Consider the following 22,090-nt stretch of genomic DNA (forward strand, 5'->3'; position numbering starts at 1 on the left):
TCAACATCCACTGGGATGCAAAACATTTCAAGCAAAACCCTGATCATTTTATTCTCCCGTTTTCTTCATCCTGAGTTGTCTCCTTTCACATTTACTTTCTATTTCACAACTAAGGATTTCTCCTTAATCACTAACTGAATTTATAATTTTCAGTAATAGGAAAACCTAACATTTACTAGGCATCTACATACCACATACATCTTGAAGCATTCTCTCCATTTAACCAATGGGAGCCTAAGGCTGGAGGCTGCAAGTAGAGGCACGCAACTCTGGGCTGCCAGGCCTGGAGGACAAGCCCTGTTTTGCCACTAACTAGGTCTATGATGAGGCTGGCCACCCTTAGTGCACCCTCGACAGTGCCAGTTCACACCTGCTGCTCAGGCATCCTTACTAGTGGCATCCCTTCCACTCTAAACAGTATCTGGAATTTAAGTTATACAGTCCTCCTAGCCATAGCCTCAACACGGCTCCTTATCCCTCTGCACCTGTTTCCAAAATCTGAAAAAGGAGACAGGATTAGATAGTTTTGCAAGAGTTTTTTCAAGCTGTTTCTGTGATTTCCATTTCGGAATTAAAACAGCCTCTAAAGTAGTCCAATTATGAAATGTAAAGATCTTTCGATCTGTCTTCCTCCCACTGATAAACTAATGTCTATTTTTCTCTTAGTTTAGACCCAACCTAACTAAATGTTTGTATAGACAAACGATGATTTAACAGACATTTAAGAGTCCATGAGCATGTCAGCAACTGGAGGAAAACGGAAAACCAGCTGGAATCGGTAGAATTGTTTAAGTGTGTGTTACTTCACTCATCTCCTCACTCCTTCTTAGCTTGGATAAAGTGCATTAATGATGCCAGGACCAGGATACTCCCCACCATGTGTGAGATTTGCAGATATGAAACACCCAACCAAAAACATGTTCACCTGAGCTTAGATTTACTACCCTAAAGCAGAAATGGGCCAGGGGAGATACCTGGACACAAGGCCATGAAATTCCCACATCGGGATAGAACTTGAAGCTCTGACACATAAGAAAACGTTAACCACATGAAGCAGCAAAAGAAATGGATGAAAAAATAGCAAAGTGGGACAACCCAACGTTCCGCCACCACCCTCTCATACCTCAGGCAAGGAGAAAAACTGATTTTGGAGTAAATACATTTATTGATACCCATTTTATATATAGTTCAATGAAATAATCTATAAATATAAAAAGCATTTTTCTTTTGGATATCACCATGGTCCATGTAAATACTCAACAGTCAGAATCATCTGCAGGAAGCACTCCAAGTCACACTGTTAGGTTTACAGACCTGAATATACATATTGCATTAAACAGTGGCACTTATGTACTCAAGTGGTCCAGTGGCTTTGGAAAATATGACTACTGGGCATGTGGAATAGAAATAATGTGTTAGGTTTAAATCAATGGAAAGGGTATCAACCATCAACAAAAGCAACAATTATGAATTAATATCCTAGGCAAAGAAAGTACCACAGTTGACACTTGGTGTCAGAATACTGGAGACAAAGTATGTAAAACAATGCCTGTTGCAGCACCACGTGCTCACTCCAACTCCCAGTGGACAGTCCCCCAATGCCTTAGGGTCACTTGTGGTCAACAAAATGCAATGAAGAAGCTCGATAGCTTAGAATAAAAGGTCTGTAAAGGCTGATATCAAGATTAAAGTAAGCTAAACATTTCAGTGACATAATGAGTTTCTCCCCTAGAAGGGGACTGTGGGAAAAGCTTTTAATTCCCTTTGTTACTCTGAGCATGATCATTTATCTAATGCAGAAGAAAGAACCCAGACATCTGGTACTCAGAACATAGGTTCAAAAATTTTCTTCCATTTCGAAGTTTTTTCAACACTTCCGAAGGAACTAATGCAACCACTGTTGAGCCTTGCTCTCCACCTGATGCAGCATAAAATTTTCTCTCATTTCTTCAATACAGGAATGTCTTGCTGCAGACTATGTGTCTTCTGAGTTAGCAAGCAAATGCATTTAAAAGGTCTTAGTTGTGCAATGTCCAAAACTGAAATCTGAGAGGCAGTGTTAGAACTTAAGCAAGGCAGAATTTTTAGAGTCTACTCAAATGAAAGCCTAAGTGAAGCATATAAAAATTCAGTCTTTTCTATTATTTTCAACTGGAATTGATGGCAACATTCCCTGGTAAGGATGGGTAACTGGTGTCACGTAACTCCAGGTCCAAAATATCCCAACTACGTAAAGTGGACCCAAAAGAGGAGAAATACACACTTGAGTTCTGTGGTCTCCAGAATTTGTTGTTGTTGTTGTTGTTGTTGTTGTTGTTTTGCCATTTTCAAAAAAGAAATAGTAGCTTCAGTTGTACACCACCAGTTGAAGGGGTTTTCATCCAAATGAGAAACTCTACCCCTTGTCTCTAGTGGAACAGGCACCAGATTCCCACAAGCGGCAGCTCCCATGTCCTGTAGCACGTGGCATCTGACCCTGGAGTGAAGAGTAAGCTGGCACAGAGCCCCGACGCTGGGATTCAGACTAGATGGCGTTTCGTGGTGTGCCATTGTGAGCCAGCGCTTTCAGACTGGAGGCACTAGTCTGGTGACCACAGCTCCTGTGAGAAGTCACACCCACCTCAAAAACCTCATGAATAGCTTTTCGGAAACAGTGGAAGTTGTAGTCTATTAAACCTGCAGGAAGGAAAAAGAAAAGAACACCTCCTGAATTGTCCATTGTGAAATTTTATATTTGGGTTTGCAGCCAAAAATAACTCGGATAAACACTGGTTGGAAATTCTTAAGCCTCCAAACTAGATAGCAACCTCTTCAATCGTAAGAACAGCTGGTCATCACATATATCCACCATCCTAACATTCTGCTAGACAACAAATGTGATTAGACCATTACCTTGGCCAAATTAATACCACTGGCATCCAAGTTTCAAATCACTCAATTCACATTCAAGAAAAGTAAAATATTCAAATACACTGTGTGGCCTGCTTGAACATAGTGTGATATTTCAATAATTTATATTTGATTTGATGAAAGTCATTAAATACTTATTGCACAGCCCGATAGAGGGTACAACATGTCAAAGGAAGCAGCAGATATGGTCCATGCCTTCCAGACAGGATATGCTAGCTGGGGCATCAAGCCAAACCGCAAGAAACAAACCAAAACAATCTGGCGTCAAATTGACAACTGTGAAGGAGACCCAAAGGAAACGCCAAGTGCAGGGCAACGCAATCAACCGAAAACTTCAGGGACAAGAAAGAACTTTGGGAACACAGGCACGATTTAATCAGGCAGAAAGGGGGAACAAAATCACAAGAAAACTGCAGGGACCTGGTAATGAGAACACAGCACAGGCGGAAGACAGGAAAAAAAAACGGTCTGACTGGAGAGTGGGACATCAGAGAACTCTTGGTAGGAAATACTAAGAATCAGGTCTGAATAAGCAGGTTACAACCAAATGAAGGTGGACCTTCAGCCTCAGAAAAGAAACAAACTATCAAAGACAAGTTTTGATCAATTCAACTACATTAAAATTTATTTCTGTGCCAAATGTAAAATAGACAATCAAGGAAATTTGAACACTGGCCAGATAGTTGATGATATCATTAAATCACTGTTAATTTTGTCGTTTATTGTTTTAAAAGCCACTACCTTTTAGAGATACCTACTGAAACCTGTAGAGACAAAATGATTTCATGTCAGGCCTTTGCTTCAAAATAATCCAGTAGGGAAAGTGGTATAAATATGAAACACAATTAGCTATAATTTTGATAACTACTGAATCTGGGCAAATGATTAAAAGGCTTTTATTATACTGTTTTCTCTACTTTTTTACATATTTGACAGTTTCCACAATAAAATAAAAAAGCTTAATAATCTATAATAACTGAGAAGCTGTCCAGGAAACATGATTGAAGTGTGTCCGTGGATGAGGGCTGAACCAAGGAGCTGAATGCATAGAGATTCCTTGTGCTGTCCTACCTTTGTGTACACCTGAAAATTCCCATAAACAAAAGTTAATTTTTTTTTTTTTAGAGACAGGGTCTCACTTTGACACCCTGGCTGGAGTGCAGTGGTGCAACCATTGCTTGAGCTCAGGAGTTCAAGACCAGCCTGAGCAACACAGCAAGACTCCCATCTCAAAATAAAAACACAAATAAAAAAATAAACTAACATAGAGAAAAATAAGGAACTGCTAACAATCAGTGCAAAAAAAGATAAATATACATGGATCAGGTAAAATGTGAAAGAAGAAACCTGAATAGCCATGAAAAGGTACTTGCCATGAAAAGACACTTGCTCTAACCAGTAATTTAAAAAGTAAAAATGAAAATCAAATAAGATACCCTTTCACACCTACCAGATTGATAATAATTAAACAGTCTGACAATACCAAGCATTACTAAGGATAAGAAGCGATAAGAACTTCCATAGACCAGTGCCAGCCAGGGGTGAAAATGGTAAAGTCACTTTGGTGAGCTGTTTGGCAATATCTTTATTAGTTAAAGACATATGTACTCTTATAAATTCCACTCCTAAATGCATACCCTAGAGAAATTCTCCACATGTGCAAAGGCAAACTTGTTCATGAGCATTTGTTACAGATTTGTAATTTTTAAAATGATCCAAATGTCCAGCAACAAGAAAATAAAATGTGGTATAGTCAACCCATAGAATGCTATATGACAGTGAAAAGGAATGAACTAGAACTATGTGTCATCAATTTGAACACATCTCAAAAACCACCTGAATGAAAAGAATCAAGCAAATTGCAGAAGACTACTTATATTTTTATATCATTCATACAATACTCTCTATTGTTTAAGGATAGACATGAAGTTAAAAAAAATAGGAAAAATAAAATACATACAGCTGAAAGGAAGGGATTTCAATTGAGAAAAACACACAGAAGACTTCAACTGGCCAGGCAGTTGGCTCTCATCTGTAATCCCAGCACTTTGGGAAAGTGAGGGAAGAGGATTGCTCGAGGCAACGAGTTCAAGACCAGTCTGGGCAACATAGAGAGATCCTATCTCTAAAAAATTTTTTTTAAATTAGCCAGCATGGTAGCATGAGCCTATACTCCCAGCTACTCAGGAGGCTGAGGTGGGAGGATCTCTTCAGCCCAGGAGTTTGAGGCTACAGTGAATTATGATCATGTGGGGGCAATGGAGTGAGATTCTGTCTCCAAAAAAAAAAAAAAAAAAAGTTTTAATTGTATTTGTCATTTTAGTTCTTAAGTTGAAAGGTGAATATACATGTTTTGTTTTACCCAAAAATTTGTGTACATCTGAACTATCCCATTAAAAACTCAGGTAGAAGAGGGAGGACTTGTTGCAGTAAATAACAGAGCTACTGTAGATCCTTGAGTAGTTAAATAATATACATTTCCTGAAAACTAGTCTGTCTTTGGGATAAAAGATGATACATACTACACCCTCCACATATATGTCAACTACATGAATATTATCAAGTAAGAGACTACTGCAGCACCACTGGCCTGAAGCAATGAGAACCTGGAGTGGAATCACTGACAGCGAAAATGGAAAGGAAACCCAAGAAACAGTTCCAAGAAACAAATGATCAGATTTGGTGAAAATTCAATATAAACAATACAGAAGAATAGAAAAAGGAGATCACGAAATCTCCTCTGTGAAGCAATCTGCAAGCGCCCTTTCAGCAATCACACCACACAATTACCTAACTATAAGATATTTACGCTCGGACAGGAGAAACTCGCGCGACCAGTGACAGAAGTATGACAGCCAAGAAAGTCACAAAACAGGGGAAATACTCGTCAACCAATGATTGACATGACGTTGAAGGTAACATTCACAATATTCAAGAAAGAACGTCTTACTAATAGCTCCAAACATGGGACGAGAGCATGAGCCAAAGTCATAGCTGGAGATGTGAATTTTTCAATCACATAGAGAAGATTAACTGAAGCCATGTATTTGATGAGCTGACCTAGAAAATAAGCAAGCAGAAAGACTTGGCTCTGACAAATAGGACTGAGGGGAAAAAAACAGCCAGAAGAAACAGGAGAGGTGGTCGGGAAAACAAACACACAAAATATCCCAAGAATTCAGCTTCAGAGAAGCAAAGAGAGAAGAAAGTTTTCAGAAAGGAGTGACAAGATCACATGCTTAGAAGGATGAAAAGGCTGCAGAGTAAGAAAAGGCCACTGAATGCAGCAAGGAGGTAAGCTGGTAACTTCTAAAAGTCTAGTTTCTATCATCAGAGTGAACAGGCAACCTATAGAATGGGAGAATATTTTTACAATCTATCCATCTGACAAAGGGCTAATATCCCGAATCTACAAGGAACTTAAACAAATTTACAAGAAAAAAAACAGCCCCATCAAAAAGTGGGCGAAGGATATGAACAGCCACTTCTCTAAAGAAGACACTTATGCAGCCAACAAATATATGAAAAAAAGCTCATCATCACTGGTCATTAGAGAAACCCAAATCAAAACCACCATGAGATACCATCTCACGCCAGTTAGAATGGTGATTATTAAAAAATCACAAAACAACAGATGCTGGAGAGGATGTGGAGAAATAGGAACGCTTTTACACTGTTGGTAGCAGTGTAAATTATTTCAACCATTGTGGAAGACACACAAATACCATTTGACCCAGCAATCCCAAAGGATTATAAATCATCCTACTATAAAGACACATGCACACGTACGTTTATTGCAGCACTCTTCACAATAGCAAAGACTTGGAACCAACCCAAATGCCCATCAATGATAAACTGGATAAAGAAAATGTGGCACATATATACCATGGAATATTATGCAGCCATAAAAAAGGATGGGTTCATGTCCTTTGCAGGGACATGGATGAAGCTGGAAATCATCATTCTCAGCAAACTAATACAGGAACAAAAAAACCAAATACTGCATGTTCTCACTCATAAGTGGGGAGCTGAACAATGAGAACACATGGACACAGCAAGGAGGACATCACACACCAGGGCCTGTCAGCGGGTGGGTGGCTGGGGGAGGGATAACATTAGGAGAAATACCTAATGTAGATGACGGGTCAATGAGTGCAGCAAACCACCATGGCATGTATACACCTATGTAGCAAACCCGTGTATTCTGCACATGTATCCCAGAACTAAAACTATAAACAATAAATAAATAAAAGTCTAGTTTCAGTAGACTTGTTCAGATGGAAGCCAAACTGCATTCAGTTAAACAGGTAATGAAAGCATCTGAAGGCAGAAAGGCTAGATTTAAAATGAAAGATCAAAAAAAGAAAAGAGAAAGTCTGATCTATATATGGAAGGGAAGGCCAAAAGCAGTTTGAGCTTTTTTTTTCTAATAGCCATTTGTCTTAACACTGCAATTATTATTTTCTCTTGTTTTCAAGAACCTGAAAAGTTACGGCAAAGAAATTAACATAAAAAACAGCTTTTTAAAATGCTATTACCTTTTCGTTCAAAGCTTTCTTCCCTTAGAATGCAGACCAGTGCCAAAAATTTAGTCACCTCCTTTAAATAAAGGACAGTTGTATTATTCAGCTTGATAATTGCCATAGATTCTTTGTCATAAGCACTTCCACTTCCATCTTCCTTTAACCTATTTTAAAAGAAAGTACTATTCATTACAGGTTTCCCATCTAGGCATCTGCCACATTTAATTTGCACAATGACATCCACCCAGTTTCCCAAATGTCTCTGGGAAATAATACTGGCTTAAATATATTGGGAGAGAGTGTTGTTAAGGTATAGCGTTCCTAAACACAGAATCTCAGGGATTCCTATTAAAAACAACTCCATACACATCCTTTAATATAGATAATCAGACATTTGGAGAAAAAGGTGCAAACATATGTATATCTTAACCAGGGAAATGACAACATTACCAACATCTCACTAAGTGGGGCCACTCACCCCCTACACTGTGTTCTGTAAACCCAGCTGAGGTGTCTCCTCTCTTCACTGCCCTCAGGTCACAGGGCCCCTCTGGGACCTGCCGCCTCACTTAAATGAGCTCCTTCAAGGCACATTCTATATGCCAGGTCAATCACATTTTCACAGAAAACATATTTTTTGCTTCCTCACAACACCAAGAAAATACTTAAGACTAAACAAGAACAGTCTCAGCTAGAGACTAGTAGGGACTATGTTGAAATTAACAACTTTTAAAAAAAGATATGGACTCAGAGTCTTTTCTGATGTAATTGCCTATAAAAATCTAAAGGTTATCTAGCTATTGGTAGGAATTAAGAGTTGTCAAAAATGCTTTTTTAAAAGTATTTGCCTTCAAAAACAAAAGAGGTGAGGGAAATAACACTAAAAAGAAAATGTCGGCTGGGCACAATGGCTCACACCTGTAATCCCAGCACTTTGGGAGGTTGAGGTGGGCCGATCGTCTGAGGTCAGGAGTTCAAGACCTGCCTGGCCAACATGGTGAAACCCCATCTCTACTAAAAAATAAAAAATAAAAAAAATAAAAAAAAAACCATTAGCCAGGCATGGTGGCGCACACCTGTAGTCCCAGCTACTAGGGAGGCTAAGGCAGGAGAATCACTTGAACCCAAGAGGCGGAGGTTGCAGTGAGCCAAGACTGTGCCACTGCACTCCAACCTGGGCAACAAGAGTGAAACTCTGTCTCAAGGAAAAAAAAAAAAAAGGAAAAGAAAATGTCAGGAGTAATTGGTAATTTTCTTTGATAGCAAAACAACGTATCCTTTTTCTCCTATTTTCACTTTTCTATATTTTCCATGCAGTTTTTAATGAATAGGGGTGAGGCTTATTTTTTAAACTATTCCAAGCCTCACAATTTATGTTCTCATATGGTAGCATGAGCATAATGTCAAAAAAAATTTGGGGTCTGGCATGGTGGGTCATGCCTGTAATCCCAGCATTTTGGGAGGCTGAGGTGGGAGGAACACTTGAGCTTTGGAGTTCGAGACCAGCCTGGGCAACACAAGAACACACACACACACACACACACACACACACACACACACACACACAACTTTAAGGTGACAGAAATAACACTAAAACAGTTGTTAGTAGTTGACCTGAATAGTGGCTCTTTACTCCTATTTTCATTTCTCTATATTTTCAGTGTATTGTTTTTTTTCACAAAGTGGGGGCTTATTTTTACTATTCTGAACCTCGCAGTTTACCTTCTTATACATTTCTTTGATCCTCACAACAACCCTGAGGACACAAATTATTACTATAGCCCTATTTAACCACATTATGTCCTTTCTGTAACAAGCGAAAGTAAACTACATAAATACAAAGAGGACTATGCCCATTGAAAAGATACAGAGGCCAGGCACATGACGTCCGCCTGTAATCCCAACACTCTGGGAGGCCAAGGAGGATCACTGTGGCCCTGGAGTTCAAAACCAGTCTGGGCAACAAAGTGAGACTCCATCTCTACAAGAATATCCAAAAGTTAGCCAGGTATGGTGGCACATGCCTGTGCTCCCGGCTACACAGGAGGCTGGAGGACAGTTTGAGCCCAGGAGGTCGAGGCTGCAGTGAGCTGTGTTCACACTACTGCACTCCAGCTTGGGCAACAGAGTGAGACCCTATCTCAAAAAAAAAAAAAGGTAGGAACTGAAGTTCATTAAAAATAAAGTGATCGGCCGGGCGCGGTGGCTCAAGCCTGTAATCCCAGCACTTTGGGAGGCCGAGACGGGCGGATCACGAGGTCAGGAGATCGAGACCATCCTGGCTAACACAGTGAAACCCCGTCTCTACTAAAAATACAAAAAAAAAACTAGCCGGGCGAGGTGGCGGGCGCCTGTATTCCCAGCTACTCGGGAGGCTGAGGCAGGAGAATGGCGTAAACCCGGGAGGCGGAGCTTGCAGTGAGCTGAGATCCGGCCACTGCACTCCAGTCCGGGCGACAGAGCGAGACTCCGCCTCAAAAAAAAAAAAAATAAAAAAAAAAAAATAAAAAAATAAAGTGATCTCCCGGCAAAGTCAGGACTCAAACTTAGGGTTTTTAACTCAATTCCACGCAGTTTCCAGTACCTTAACTAATATAAAGTTAATTTGGGAAGGCAGAGTGGAGGGGAAATTAGTGTCATTTGCTTTTAAGAGTATAGAAGAAAACTACTTCCTTCTAATTGGAGAAGAGGAAGTTGTAAGTGCTACATGTTCTCAGCTTATAGTTAAGATGTCCCATGCAGATCTTTTTCTGTGCCACATGGAAAGTGAGAACAAGAACTAACTCTGACAACAGGTTCTAACATAGACAACCCTGAAGATGATTCCCTAAACCAGTACCCACAGCCAGCAACTGTAAGAAACTATAAAGTTCCTAATGTCAAGCCAGCATACGATCTTGAATCACACACTAACATGAGAAAGAAATAAGAAAGGCACATTCTATTCAAAGTCGGGAGATTAGCGCGACTTGATTTGGCTGTGATTAATAAAATTAAGAATAAAAATATGTTAATGACCATAAAATACTTGCTCAGAATCTGTAAAGCATAAGATCTGCTTTCTACATTTATCTGTTTTAAGTTTTTAAGACTATTAGGAAAATATGCGTATCTGAATCTTAGTCAAAATAATGCCAAGGCAGGCCAAGAGTAGTGGCTCACGCCTATAATCCCAGCACTTTGGGAGACCAAGGCAGAATACTGCTTGAGGCCAGGAGTTCAACACCAGCCTGGGCAACACTATGAGACCCTGTCTCTACAAAATAGTAAAATTTACAAAAAAAAAAGGCCAGGTGCAAGGGTTCACACTTGTAGTCCCAGCACTTTGGGAGACCGAGACAGGAGAATCACTTGAGTCCCGGAATTCAAGACCAGCCTGGGCAACATAGTGAGATCCTATCTCTACAAAAATCAAAAATCAGCCAGGCATGATGGCACACGCCTGTAGTCAGGAGGATCACTTGAGCCTGGGAGGAGGAGGCTGCAATGAGCCATGATTGTGCCACTACAATTCAGCCTTAGTGACAGACCATGTCTCAAAAAAAAAAAAAAAAAAAAGTTAGCCGGGTATGGTGGGGTGTGTGGCTGTAGTCCCAGCTACTCAGGAGGCTGAGGTGCGAGAATCACTTGAGTCCAGGAGGCTGAGGCTGCAGTGACCTGTGGCTGGACTGCAGTGATGTAATCATAGCTCACTGCAGCCTGGAACTCCTGGGATCAAGCAATTCTCCTGCCTCATCCTCCTGCTTAATCCCCCAAGTTTAGCTAGGACTACAGGTGCACACTACCACACCCAGCTAATATAATGTACTTTATTATGTATAAGGTATTTTAAAATGTATTGGCTGGAAGCAGTGGCTCACGCCTATAATCCCAGCACTTTGGGAGGCTGAGGCAGGTGGATCACCTGAGGCCAGGAGTTCGAGACCAGCCTGGCCAACATGGTAAAATCCTGTCTCCACTAAAAATACAAAATCATCCAGGCGTGGTGGTGCACTCTGTAATCCCAGCTACTCGGGAGGCTGAGGCAGGAGAACTGCTTGAATCTGGGAGGCAGAGGTTGCAGTGAGCCGAGATCGCACTGCTGCACTCCAGCCTGGACAACAAGAGCGAGACTGTCTCAAAAAAATAAATAAAATGTATCTAACACTGAAAATAAGTTTTACAGCTAAATTTGATTTTTGTATTATAAAAAAGTTGGTTTATGAAATTTTGATTTGTTTTAAATAAAAACCAAACATTCTACTCATCCATTTTTTAAATTAGAAATGGGAAATATGAAACTTTCCTAAAAAAATATAATAAACGGACAATGCCTCATTTTCATTATGTAAAGAATTAAAACAAGCCAGGCATGGTGGCTCACGCCAGTAATTCCAGTGCTTTGGGAGGCCAAGGCAGGTGGATCACGAGGTCAGGAGTTCAAGACCAGCCTGGCCAACATGGTGAAACCCCATCTCTACCAAAAATATAAAAAATTAGCCAGGTGTGGTGGCAGGCACCTATAATCCCAGCTACTCAGGAGGCTGACGCAGGAGAATCGTTTGAACCCAGGAGGAAGAGATTGCAGTGAGCTGAGATCTCACCATTGCACTCCATCCTGGGCAACAGAGTGAGACTCTGTTTCTCTCCAAAAAAAAAAAAAAAGGCTGGGCACAGTGGCTCACGTCTGTAATCCCAGCACTTTGGGAGGCCAAGCTGGGCGGATCACAGGGTCAGGAGATAGAGACTATCCTGGTTAACATGGTGAAACCCCGTCTCTACTAAAAATACAAAAAAATTAGCTGGGCATTGTGGCGGGCACCTGCAGTTCCAGCTACTCAGGAGGCTGAGGCAGGAGAAGGGTGTGAACCTGGGAGACAGAGCTTGCAGTGAGCTGATACCACGCCACCACACTCCAGCCTGGGCAATAAAGCGAGACTCCATCTCATAAATAAACAACAAAAGAGAGCATATAATCACAAAAGTTAAAGGAATAGATGGATAGACATAGAATAGGCAAGACAAATGTACTCTCCTACTTAGAGGCAGCTGGAGAAAGACATGGAAAAATTAGGCACAAGACCAAAATGAAGGGCAAAGTCAGAGGTGAAAGAGACATTTAGACTAGATGGAGCAGAGAGAAGACACAGGGAGTAGAAAGTAAAGATAATGCTAAAACATCTGAAAAGCAACTTGAGAGTGCTGATGTTAACATACCAGGGGAATCTAGGAAGTCAATCGAGAGTGCACAGAATGTTATTAGTCCTTTTTTTTTTTTTTTTTTGGTAAGCCTGGGGTCTGTGTTGCCCAGACTGGTCTCCAACTCCCGGCCTCAAGCGATCCTCTCACCCCAGCCTTCCAAACATCTGGGATTATGGGCGCAAGCCACCACACCCGGCCATTATCAGCTTTTGAAAAGCCAGTAATTCTCCAAAGTTTTCACTAGTCCTCTGGCCTATTCTACAAAATCACTTGCTGGCTGGCTTTCATAAATTTCCATATATAGTTTGGCAAATTTACATAAAGGAAGAGCTCAAATTTTAGAGATTTATTTTGGAAACTTGTATATATGGGTCAGATTTTTAAAAGTTCTTCCAGCATCCAAAATTCTAATTACTTTCTTTGCTCTCTGAAAGATTAAGAATCCCTAATTCCACAAAGCCTGAGGTTAAATCAGGAACCAGAACTTACTTTGTTATTCAGACCATTTTAAATAAATTAATCTAGCTTTTCAATCTAGCTAAGTTCCAGTAGTGAGAAGACACTGTGGAATCCTCCCCCATCCCCACAACAGTGGGAGAAACTTGCAGTGATAAACAAGTCCAGTTCTAGTCATGCTTTCCAACTTTTCTTAGCCATTCTCTGAAGGAGTAAGACCCAGCAGCCCACTTCCAGAGAAATCATGCTCCAAGTTAAAGCACTATGGTCAGAACAATCCCAGTTCATGTAGTACTACTTGCCAGAGGCCTCAGAAATTAGTCTTCAGGACAAATCAAGTTAATAGTTTTCTGCCTGTCTGAGATATTGCAGGAATATGTATATAACTTACCCATATATACAAGACACATCAATTACAACATCGATCATGTCACAGCAAAGTTCATAAGATTGCATATCCACAGGGGAACTGTCTGTTGCAATGTAGATTTTGCTGACAACATCAAAGAGAAAAGCTTTTTCAATACCTGAATTCTTGGAAAAACAAATGGGAAACTGTTCAGTATTTTTTAAGAATCACAATTTACAACTTATCGAAGATCTTGAATAACTGAATAACATCCAAGGTCATTTTTAATTATATAACCCATACCAAAAAACAAATAGCACTTGCTTGAGAGACTCGTCTATTATCCAAAGAATGAAAGTGGAATTATTTCTCTACTCTGATTTGCTGACATAATTTCATGAGTCAAATGTTCTTCTTCTTCCTCTTTACTCAAATGAATTATTTTCTAAGACATCATAAAAAATTTAACAAAAATCTCTAAAAATCAAGCAATGCTACATTTTCAATAATCCTCTTATTAATATAACCCATCTCTGATTTGAATCACCTTGCTATCAAGAAAGGTATGATGTGGGAATTTACAAACCATAAAAGAATTACACTTTGACATCAACATCTATTTAAGAATTCAGAAAATAACTTGAGTAATACTTTATGTTATCATTTATTTTACATGTTAAGCAGGTCATTAGTCTTTGTACTTGATTCAGATTAATTCAAGACTTTTTTGGAAAATTTGAAAACCCAAACATATTCACAAAAATGGAATCAGAAGCTGCAGCGAATTAAATATAAATTGCTCACTTACTGATATAAAGATATTTAATAGGTTTTCCAAGGTCGGCAGCTGTGGAATGAGTTTCTGTACCACCTTACTAAAGGCTTCAAATATTGAATGGTCATAGATGCTAGTCAGATAAAAGCTGAAAAACACAACATAGCTTGATTAATTTGTTCTGTGACAACTATTATAATATATAAAATTTTAAGTTTCTTAACATTTGATTTCAGTGAGTTCAATAAAGCCTCTTTATCTTGTCTACCATGCCCATTACTCAAGATGACAAATACACTTTCCCACCTGGCTTCATCTCTTTACTGGATTGACACAGAGGGCAACTGAAGTAGTACTGAGAAAAGGATTTTCAGGTACATACACTCCAGTATTCACTAAAGTCTTTGCAATCTGATCCAAAAAGCTTTTTTTAAGCACATAACTGAGACCAAAAATAAGACTAAAAACTGAGAAAGCTAGAAGAGTTATGTGACATATATTAAATAAGAACATAATTCAGGTTTCTACTAAAACGTCACCTCAAAAAGTTCTTTCCAGACCAGGCCACCTAAAATAGCACTCCTGTACCCAATGCTTTCAACCCCTTTCCCCTAATTTGTTTTTCTTCACACCATTGGTAAGTACTTAAAACGATACTATACATTCATTTAGGTGCTTTTGAGCTGTGTCACTGAAAATGTAAGTTCCAGGGGAAAGAGACTTTATCAGTCTTGCTCCTAGCAGAAAGCCCACTTCCCTGAACAGTGCTCATAAGTATCTGTTGAATAAACAAATGAACACAACTGGTGTTTAGAATTTATGTAAAGAACCTATTAAAGAGGATGGGAGTTGGGACTCTACAGAGAATGGAGGAATCTACAGGAGTCTGGAGGCCTAAAAGGACTTACGGTGGAAAAGTAACACATGTAGATTCAATAAAACATGTATTTGAGAGGGAAGCCTTTAACAATTTAAACACTGTCGACAATTCTACCTGCTTTATAGCTCAGGGAGTATAATCTTCATTATATAGTCGCATCCACCACACATTTATACGTATATATATTACAACATCAGAGACACAGAGCTGTGTATACTACTTTATAGGTAATTTAAAGATACTTTCAGCCGGGCACGGTGGCTCATGCCTGTAACCTCAGCACTTTGGGAGGCCGAGGCCGGTGGATCACTTGAGGTTGGGAGTTCGAGATCAGCCAGACCAACATGCAGAAACCCCGTCTCTAGTAAAAATACAAAAAATTAGCCAGGCATGGTGGCGCATGCCTGTAATCCCAGTTACTTGGGAGGCTGAGGCAGGAGAATTGCTTGAACCAGGGAGGCGGAGGTTGTGGTGAGCCGAGATGGCATCACTGCACTCCCGCCTGGGCAACAAGAGCGAAACTCCATCTCAAAAAAAATAAATTACTTTCAAGGAGCTGACTTAAGAACCTAATCTAGCAAGACAGGGGTCTAATTTATATGTAAGAGCACTGGAACAGGTAAGGCCAAGATGACCCTACAGGTACTAGGGAGAAAGGAATATTTTAGTGTTTCCTGTAGGCTAAAAGGCGAGCAAAGTAAGAATGTCCTACACCTTTGAGGCTTGAGGTAGATGGGGACAGGGAGAACCTGCAAGTCACAGGGCATTTTAGTAAGCTGAGTTTCTAGAAACTGGAAATGAAAAGGAGCTTCATCCATAGGACTGCTAGTACTAAATAAAAGCCTTTTTTTTTTTTTTTTTTGAGGCGGAGTCTTGCTCTGTGGCCCAGGCTGGAATCCAGCGGCGCGATCTTGGTTCACTGCAACTTCCACCTCCTGGGTTCAAGAGATTCTCCTCCCTCAGCCTCCTGAGTAGCTGGGACGACAGGCACACATCACAATGCCCAGCTAATTTTCTGTATTTTTAGTAGAGATGGGGTTTCACCATGTTGGCCAGGCTGGTCTCAAACTCCTGGCCTCAAGTGATCCGCCTGCCTTGGCCTCCCAAAGTGCTGGGATTATAGGCATGAGCCACTGTGCCTGGCCTAAATAAAAGCTTGATGCAACACTCTACTGAAGTTAACAAGGTCTAGGACCCTACATGGTACTGAGGAAAGGAATGGCACGTACCACTGAGGTGGGATGCCCTGGAAAGGAACACAGACACGGAGTAAAGAGAATCAGAAGGATCCCCATGGAGCACTGGGGAACACAGGACAAGAACAGCTCAAAATCCAGGTAAAAACTATTAGCAGTGGATTCCCAGAAAAATAAGACGGAATTTTTACGGAGAGCCACTTTCATTTTCTCCTACAAACACTGATGAATTTTTATTTTTTTAACCATGAATTACTTTCAAATTTTTTAGAAATTTAATCCAGGCAAACTAGAGGTCAATGAGACTTATCTACATGGTTTCCTAGAAGAATAACTGAAAGATCTTGGAGCCTGAGACCCAGGGAATATTAAGGGGAGGGACAGCGGTTAGCTTGAGCCCATAAGGAAGTCACAACAATAGAACAGGGACAGAGAAATAACTTGCTGTCTCTCTCCCCTGCTCCCCCTTTAAGCTACTTCTATCATCAAGAGAACATTTTCTTGGGTACTTTTTAATACTCATTTCTACCTATATCACCAAATAAAATAAGATGTACAAAAATATTCCTCATACACTTTTAGAATGCATATAAAACAAATCAATCCTATATAGTAGGTATTATTTAATAATTTTTAATAGTAGTTACAAACCAATAGTCCTCTAAATTTAATAGCAGCCTTATGCACATTTATAAGATAAACCCACCTAAGCCAAACTTTAGAGATTCATAAAAGTATAAAGTGTTTCAAAAGCTAAGATATATTAGAGTCAGTCCAGCGGGGAGGTGGAAGGGAGCCAGCAGGAAAAATAAAAATGAAAAATAAAAAGAGTCAGTCCAGATTTGAAAGTGCACTCTCTGTATAAGGCTATTCCTACTAAGAAAGATACTGTCTAACACTCAAGCTAAAGACTTCTACAACAAATGTGACAGATTGACTTCACTGATGCAAGGCGGGGAAAAGTAATGAAACCAAGAGGAAGGAGTCCCAAAGCAGATTTATGCCATGAAGAAACAGCCTGACTCCAGTCTCTTGAGATGAATTTGGAAAAGCACCAGTGGAAACACTTCACATGACTTCAATCTCCAGGAAAACGCAAAAAGTGGGCAAAGTAATTTCTCAGTATCAGGCTCCCCAGACAGCTTGGAATTCAACAAAGAGATCAAAAACATCAAAGATGTGGCAAAGGGCACACAGGTAGCAAAAACCTATGGTTTTTGTAATGACAGAGATGGGAATACATCGACACATTGTTCAGGGCTCTCATAGCAAACACACATGTTGTTACCTAAGATGGAGTTTTTCTAGCCCAGCATCTGCAAGGTCATCATTGGCCCTTTGATGAATATCCCTCTGTGTTTCTATTTTGTGATCATCAGACAGACCATCAACTTTGTGAATAAAAACCTCAAAATTCATGTCTGGGTTAACTTTGTAGGCTTTAGAAACAGTAATGTGAAGTCTTGTTAAAGCCTCCATGTAGTCATCCTGTAAGTCAGAACAAAATATTTTTTTAAAAGAAATCTTACAAAAGTCAAGTAATGAGTTAAAGCCTCAAACCACCTCTTTCCCCAACCACAGAAAAATACTATCCTAATTATCATCCATATTCAAACATTCAAATATATTAACTATACTACTAAATAACTCTTCAATTGTCTCAAGATAAAAAAATTCAATTACCAAGTTAATGCTTGTAATTTTTAATACTAATTTAAGGAAAAAGGAAATGAACATTTCTTTCCAACATAATTTTTTAAGTAATCCCAGCTCTGCCATTTATTCAGTGTGTCACTTTAAGCAAGCTGATTAAACTCTGATCTCAGTTTACTCATCTGTAAGATCAGAATTACCATACCTAACAATAATGTGAAGATTAAATTAATTAGATCCTGTATGTGAAGGCACCCTCTGTACAGCCTATCACTCAGAAAGCATTCTTAACTAATGCTTAAGCTTATAAAAAGTAAGCTTCTTAAAGGATAGGGACTTGCCCCATTCATCTCACTGACTGCCACATGCTAGGCCCTCCATAAATGCTTGATGAGCTAAACTCAATTCTGACAAATAAGTAAACTATTCACTCTAATACCTACTGACTCAGTTCTCATATTCCTCTTTATGTTATGGGATGGGATCTTTTCAGGGAATGATGCCACTATTATAAAATATAGCAACATCTACCATTAACCAATAAAAGTGGAAAGCCAATGTTAGCTGCTCATGAACTAGGACTCAAGGATGTAAACCATGTCTCCTAATCATCTGATACTCTGTACCTGCACAATGGCATGTCTGCTCCCAAAGCACCTCTGCAACTGCATCTCTTACACTGTTAGGGAATCTACTGCCAAAGAAATAAGCTGCAAGCACATGACAAAGAAGATAAACAACCTTCCCTTGTTTCCACATCTTTTTCCCACCAGGGAAGAGGAGTAAACACATTACTAACTACCTGTGCGTCAATGACGTATATCAATGCTCCTGTTCCCCTGAAGATCATCTCATAGTCAAAGGTTGGGTCAAAAAAGTCCATTTGCCCAGGAAAATCCCATATCTGGAAATTCACAAAGGAGCTATTGGAAATGTCATCCTTATAAATCTTGTTGGTACTTTCCAAAAACAGGGTCTCGTTGGGTGACATCTTATGAAACACCACCTGTTAAAAGAAAACAGGCAATTTTATGACTATTAAACTTCAGACTTTAAATTTAAAATCCCACCCTGATTTAACATTTAAACATTTGATCCCATAGCAAAAAAAATTTTTTGAAAAGTAGAAACTGAACGGTGAATCCATTGGTATTCACTATCCCTTTATTTTTGACAAAAGAAGACACCAAATTAATTTCAATTAAATCTATTTTGGAGCTGAATCTTTTCTGTTTTATGCACTGTACTCAGTTCTAATAGCAGCAATCTCTATCACCTCCATTAGTTTTTCTGAGAGAAAGCTAGCATTAATTCTGTCAAAATCTGCTTTAAGATTATGAAAGCCTTACAGCTAAAGCTTAAAAAGTCTATTTTATTCAAACATTACTTAAATGTCTACCTCAGGCTCTGAGGAGTAATTTAAAAAGTGAAACAGACTGGACTCTGCCCTCACTGACTTTGCAGTCTAAGAAGGGCAGTGACTATACCAAGAAGAAAGTGAAAACGTCCAGGGGGAGGCCACGGGGACTGGCAGGGAAAAGATAGCTCCCATGAGAAAAGAAATGTAAAGGCATTTGTTAAGAATCACAATAATCGGCCCAGTTTGGTGGTTCACGCCTGTAATCCCAGCACTTTAGAAGGCCGAGGCGGGCGGATCACTTGAGGTCAGGAGTTCAAGACCAGCCTGACCAACATGGTGAAACCCCATCTCCACTAAATATACCAAAAGTAGTCAGGCATGGTGGTGCAAGCCTGTAGTCCCAGCTACTCGGGAAGCTGAGGCAGAAGAACCGCTGGAACCTAGGAGGTGGAGGTTGCGGTGAGTGGAGATCACACCACTGCCCTCCAGCCTGGGCGACGAGCAAGACTCCGTAACAAAAAAAAAAGATTCACAATAATCACAAGCTACACAGTTCTAACATAAAACCACTTTGCCTCTAACTTACTTTCTAGAAGAGAAAAATGAACAACTACTCTAAAGGTTTTCTCAGTAACAAATGTGAATAACTAAAATTAGTTTGCTAAAAACCTATAGTCAACGTACCCAAGTTTTGCTGTAGAGGTGAAAATCAAGGTAAATAAAACACAGTACTCCCAGAAATCTGGAAGAACGCTGCTTTTTAAAAAGATCCCATCTACAAAATATCACAGATTCAGAAACAAAAAAGAAAATCACAGGTTTATTGCGGATAGGCCTTTGCAACAGAGTGGAGAGGTGAAAAGACCAGATGCCTGCTGATACTAGTTTCACTACCAGCTCACTCCACGTGTAATGGGTTTGGGTGACGCAAGAAGTCAATCTTGCCTCTATTTAACCCTTACTAAACAGTGTAGGCCGGCATGGTGGCTCACGCCTGTGATCCAAGTACTTTGGGAGGTTGAAGACGATCACTTGAGGTCAGCAGTTCGAGACGACCCTGGCCAACATGGTGAAACCCCGTCTCTACTAAAAACACAATAATTAGCAGGGTGTGGTGGCGCGCGCCTGAAATCCCAGCTACTCGGGAGGCTGAGGCGGGAGAATCGCTTGAACCCAGGAGGTGGAGGCTGCACTGAACCGAATTGCGCCACTGCATTCTCCAGCTTGGGCGACGAAGCGAGACTCCGTCTCAAAAAACATAAACAAACAAACGTGTACAGCCCTTCATTTGTTCACGAAAGCCCAAAAGTGAAAACAAGCAGACTAGGTCTGCAAAATATTCTCAAAGTCTCAGATTTTTATAAACACAACCCTACAGGGGGGAATATCACCAGTAATTACATGCACCAGGCCACAACTACTGAAATGGGTGCAATCTCAGTACCCAACTCCCAGTAATGCTACAGCGAAGTCTCCTTCACATCAGTAGCGAGAATTACAACGCCCAGTGTCTTAGTCACAACTCTTTCTGACGCTGCTCCCTGGGGCTCTGCTGGGAATCCCTGCACACTCAGGTCACCTGAAGTGAGAACAAATCAAAACGGGCCAGGAGAGGGAGTCCACGAAGTTCTCCAAGTGAGAACTGGAGAGTGCGTCTCAGTTTTGTAAATGACACAGGAGCTGGGTCCCAGGGGGCGGAGGTCTTGGGCGGTGCCACCGGGCACCTGCCTCCCTTCAGCCAGTTTCGCCTTCAGCGCTCCACTTGGCCTCAGCTGACTTGGGCGTGGACGCAGAGGTCGGGGTCCCCGCGCGGGCCGCGCCTGTGCGCTCGCAAGAGTAGAAGAGAAAGTGCGGAGGGACGGAGCGCAGGCGGGCCCCGGCCGCCGCCCTCCCGGGCGTCCCCGCTACCGGCCACCTGAGCCCCGGAGAGGGGGCGGGGGACAGGGCGCAGCCCCGCTCACCTTCTGGATGGAGGACTTGCCGCTGCGCCGGAGTCCCATGAGCAGAATCCTCGGCTTAGAGCTGTCAGCGCCCCCCGGGCCACAGCCTCCGCCAGCCCCTGCCCCAACCCCGCCGCCCGCCGCCGCCGCCTCCTCTTCCTCCTCCTCCACGCCGTAGCCGAAGTCCTTTGGAAACGAATCGGCTGCGCCGTAACTGCCGGCGAGGGGCGTCTCCTCCGCCCCGTACTGCAGGGACATGGTGCTGGAGCCGCCGCCGCCCGCTCCCTGACAGGCCAGGCCAGGCCGAGCCAGGCCGCCGCCTCCCCAGTCCGCCTCCGCCGCCGCCGCCGCCGCCGCCGCCGCCGCCGCCGCCACCGCCCCCGGCAGCCGCCACCGTCCGGCCCGCCCCCCAGTGCCTGGCTCTCATAGGCCCCGAGCCGAAGTCCAGCCGCTCATTGGCCGTCCGAGCTGCCACTCGAGAGCAGCAGGGTAGGTGGTGCCCCGTCACGTGCCGGAATCACCTGACTAGCAGCCGCGGAGGGGGGAGGAGGAGTCACGAGGAGGGCGGCTCCGCCGCGCCTCTTGCCTGGGCTCGGGCCCTCAGCCCTCCGCCCCGGCCCGCATGCACCGCTGTCCGCACTGCTCCCCTTCCTTCTTCCGGGCTCCCAGAGCACCGCTATGGAGATGCTTTCCCGGCATTTGAGGGAAGAATTGATTATGCTCATCCTGCAACTGTACTTTCCCAACCGATATTTATTGACGTCTGCAGTGTCCTGGGTACCTAGCAAAGGGCACAGAACTGGATCCGACTCGGACCCTGCCTGCCCTCAGGTTGCTTGAAGATGAACAGAGAGATCGGACCTCTGC

At 41.7% G+C, this 22,090-nt stretch overlaps 1 protein-coding gene across 1 annotated transcript; it reads right to left on the reverse strand.

The window, feature by feature from the left end:
• Positions 1-1,145: 1,145 nt before the first annotated feature.
• RRAGC (Ras related GTP binding C) lies at positions 1,146-21,616 on the reverse strand. The gene is made up of 7 exons (XM_010352687.2): positions 21,245-21,616; positions 18,726-18,929; positions 17,559-17,758; positions 14,228-14,342; positions 13,462-13,604; positions 7,449-7,597; positions 1,146-2,676 (listed from the first exon to the last, which is right to left on the reverse strand). The coding sequence occupies exons 1-7, from the start codon at positions 21,479-21,481 to the stop codon at positions 2,525-2,527; spliced, it is 1,200 nt and encodes a 399-aa protein (XP_010350989.2). The 5' UTR covers positions 21,482-21,616; the 3' UTR covers positions 1,146-2,524.
• Between the last annotated feature and the right edge of the window lie 474 nt (positions 21,617-22,090).

This window comes from Rhinopithecus roxellana, chromosome 12 (assembly GCF_007565055.1).
Source record: "Rhinopithecus roxellana isolate Shanxi Qingling chromosome 12, ASM756505v1, whole genome shotgun sequence".
NCBI classification, from domain to species: Eukaryota; Metazoa; Chordata; class Mammalia; order Primates; family Cercopithecidae; genus Rhinopithecus; species Rhinopithecus roxellana.

Coding starts and splice junctions, on each gene's coding strand:
- RRAGC (XM_010352687.2), bottom strand. CDS start 21,481: ATGTCCCTGCAGTACGGGGCGGAGGAGACGCCCCTCGCCGGCAGTTAC. Junction 18,930..21,244: donor GCAAGTCCTCCATCCAGAAG/GTGAGCGGGGCT, acceptor TTCTTTTAACAG/GTGGTGTTTCATAAGATGTC. Junction 2,677..7,448: donor AGAAAGCTTTGAACGAAAAG/GTAATAGCATTT, acceptor TCCTTCCTGCAG/GTTTAATAGACTACAACTTC.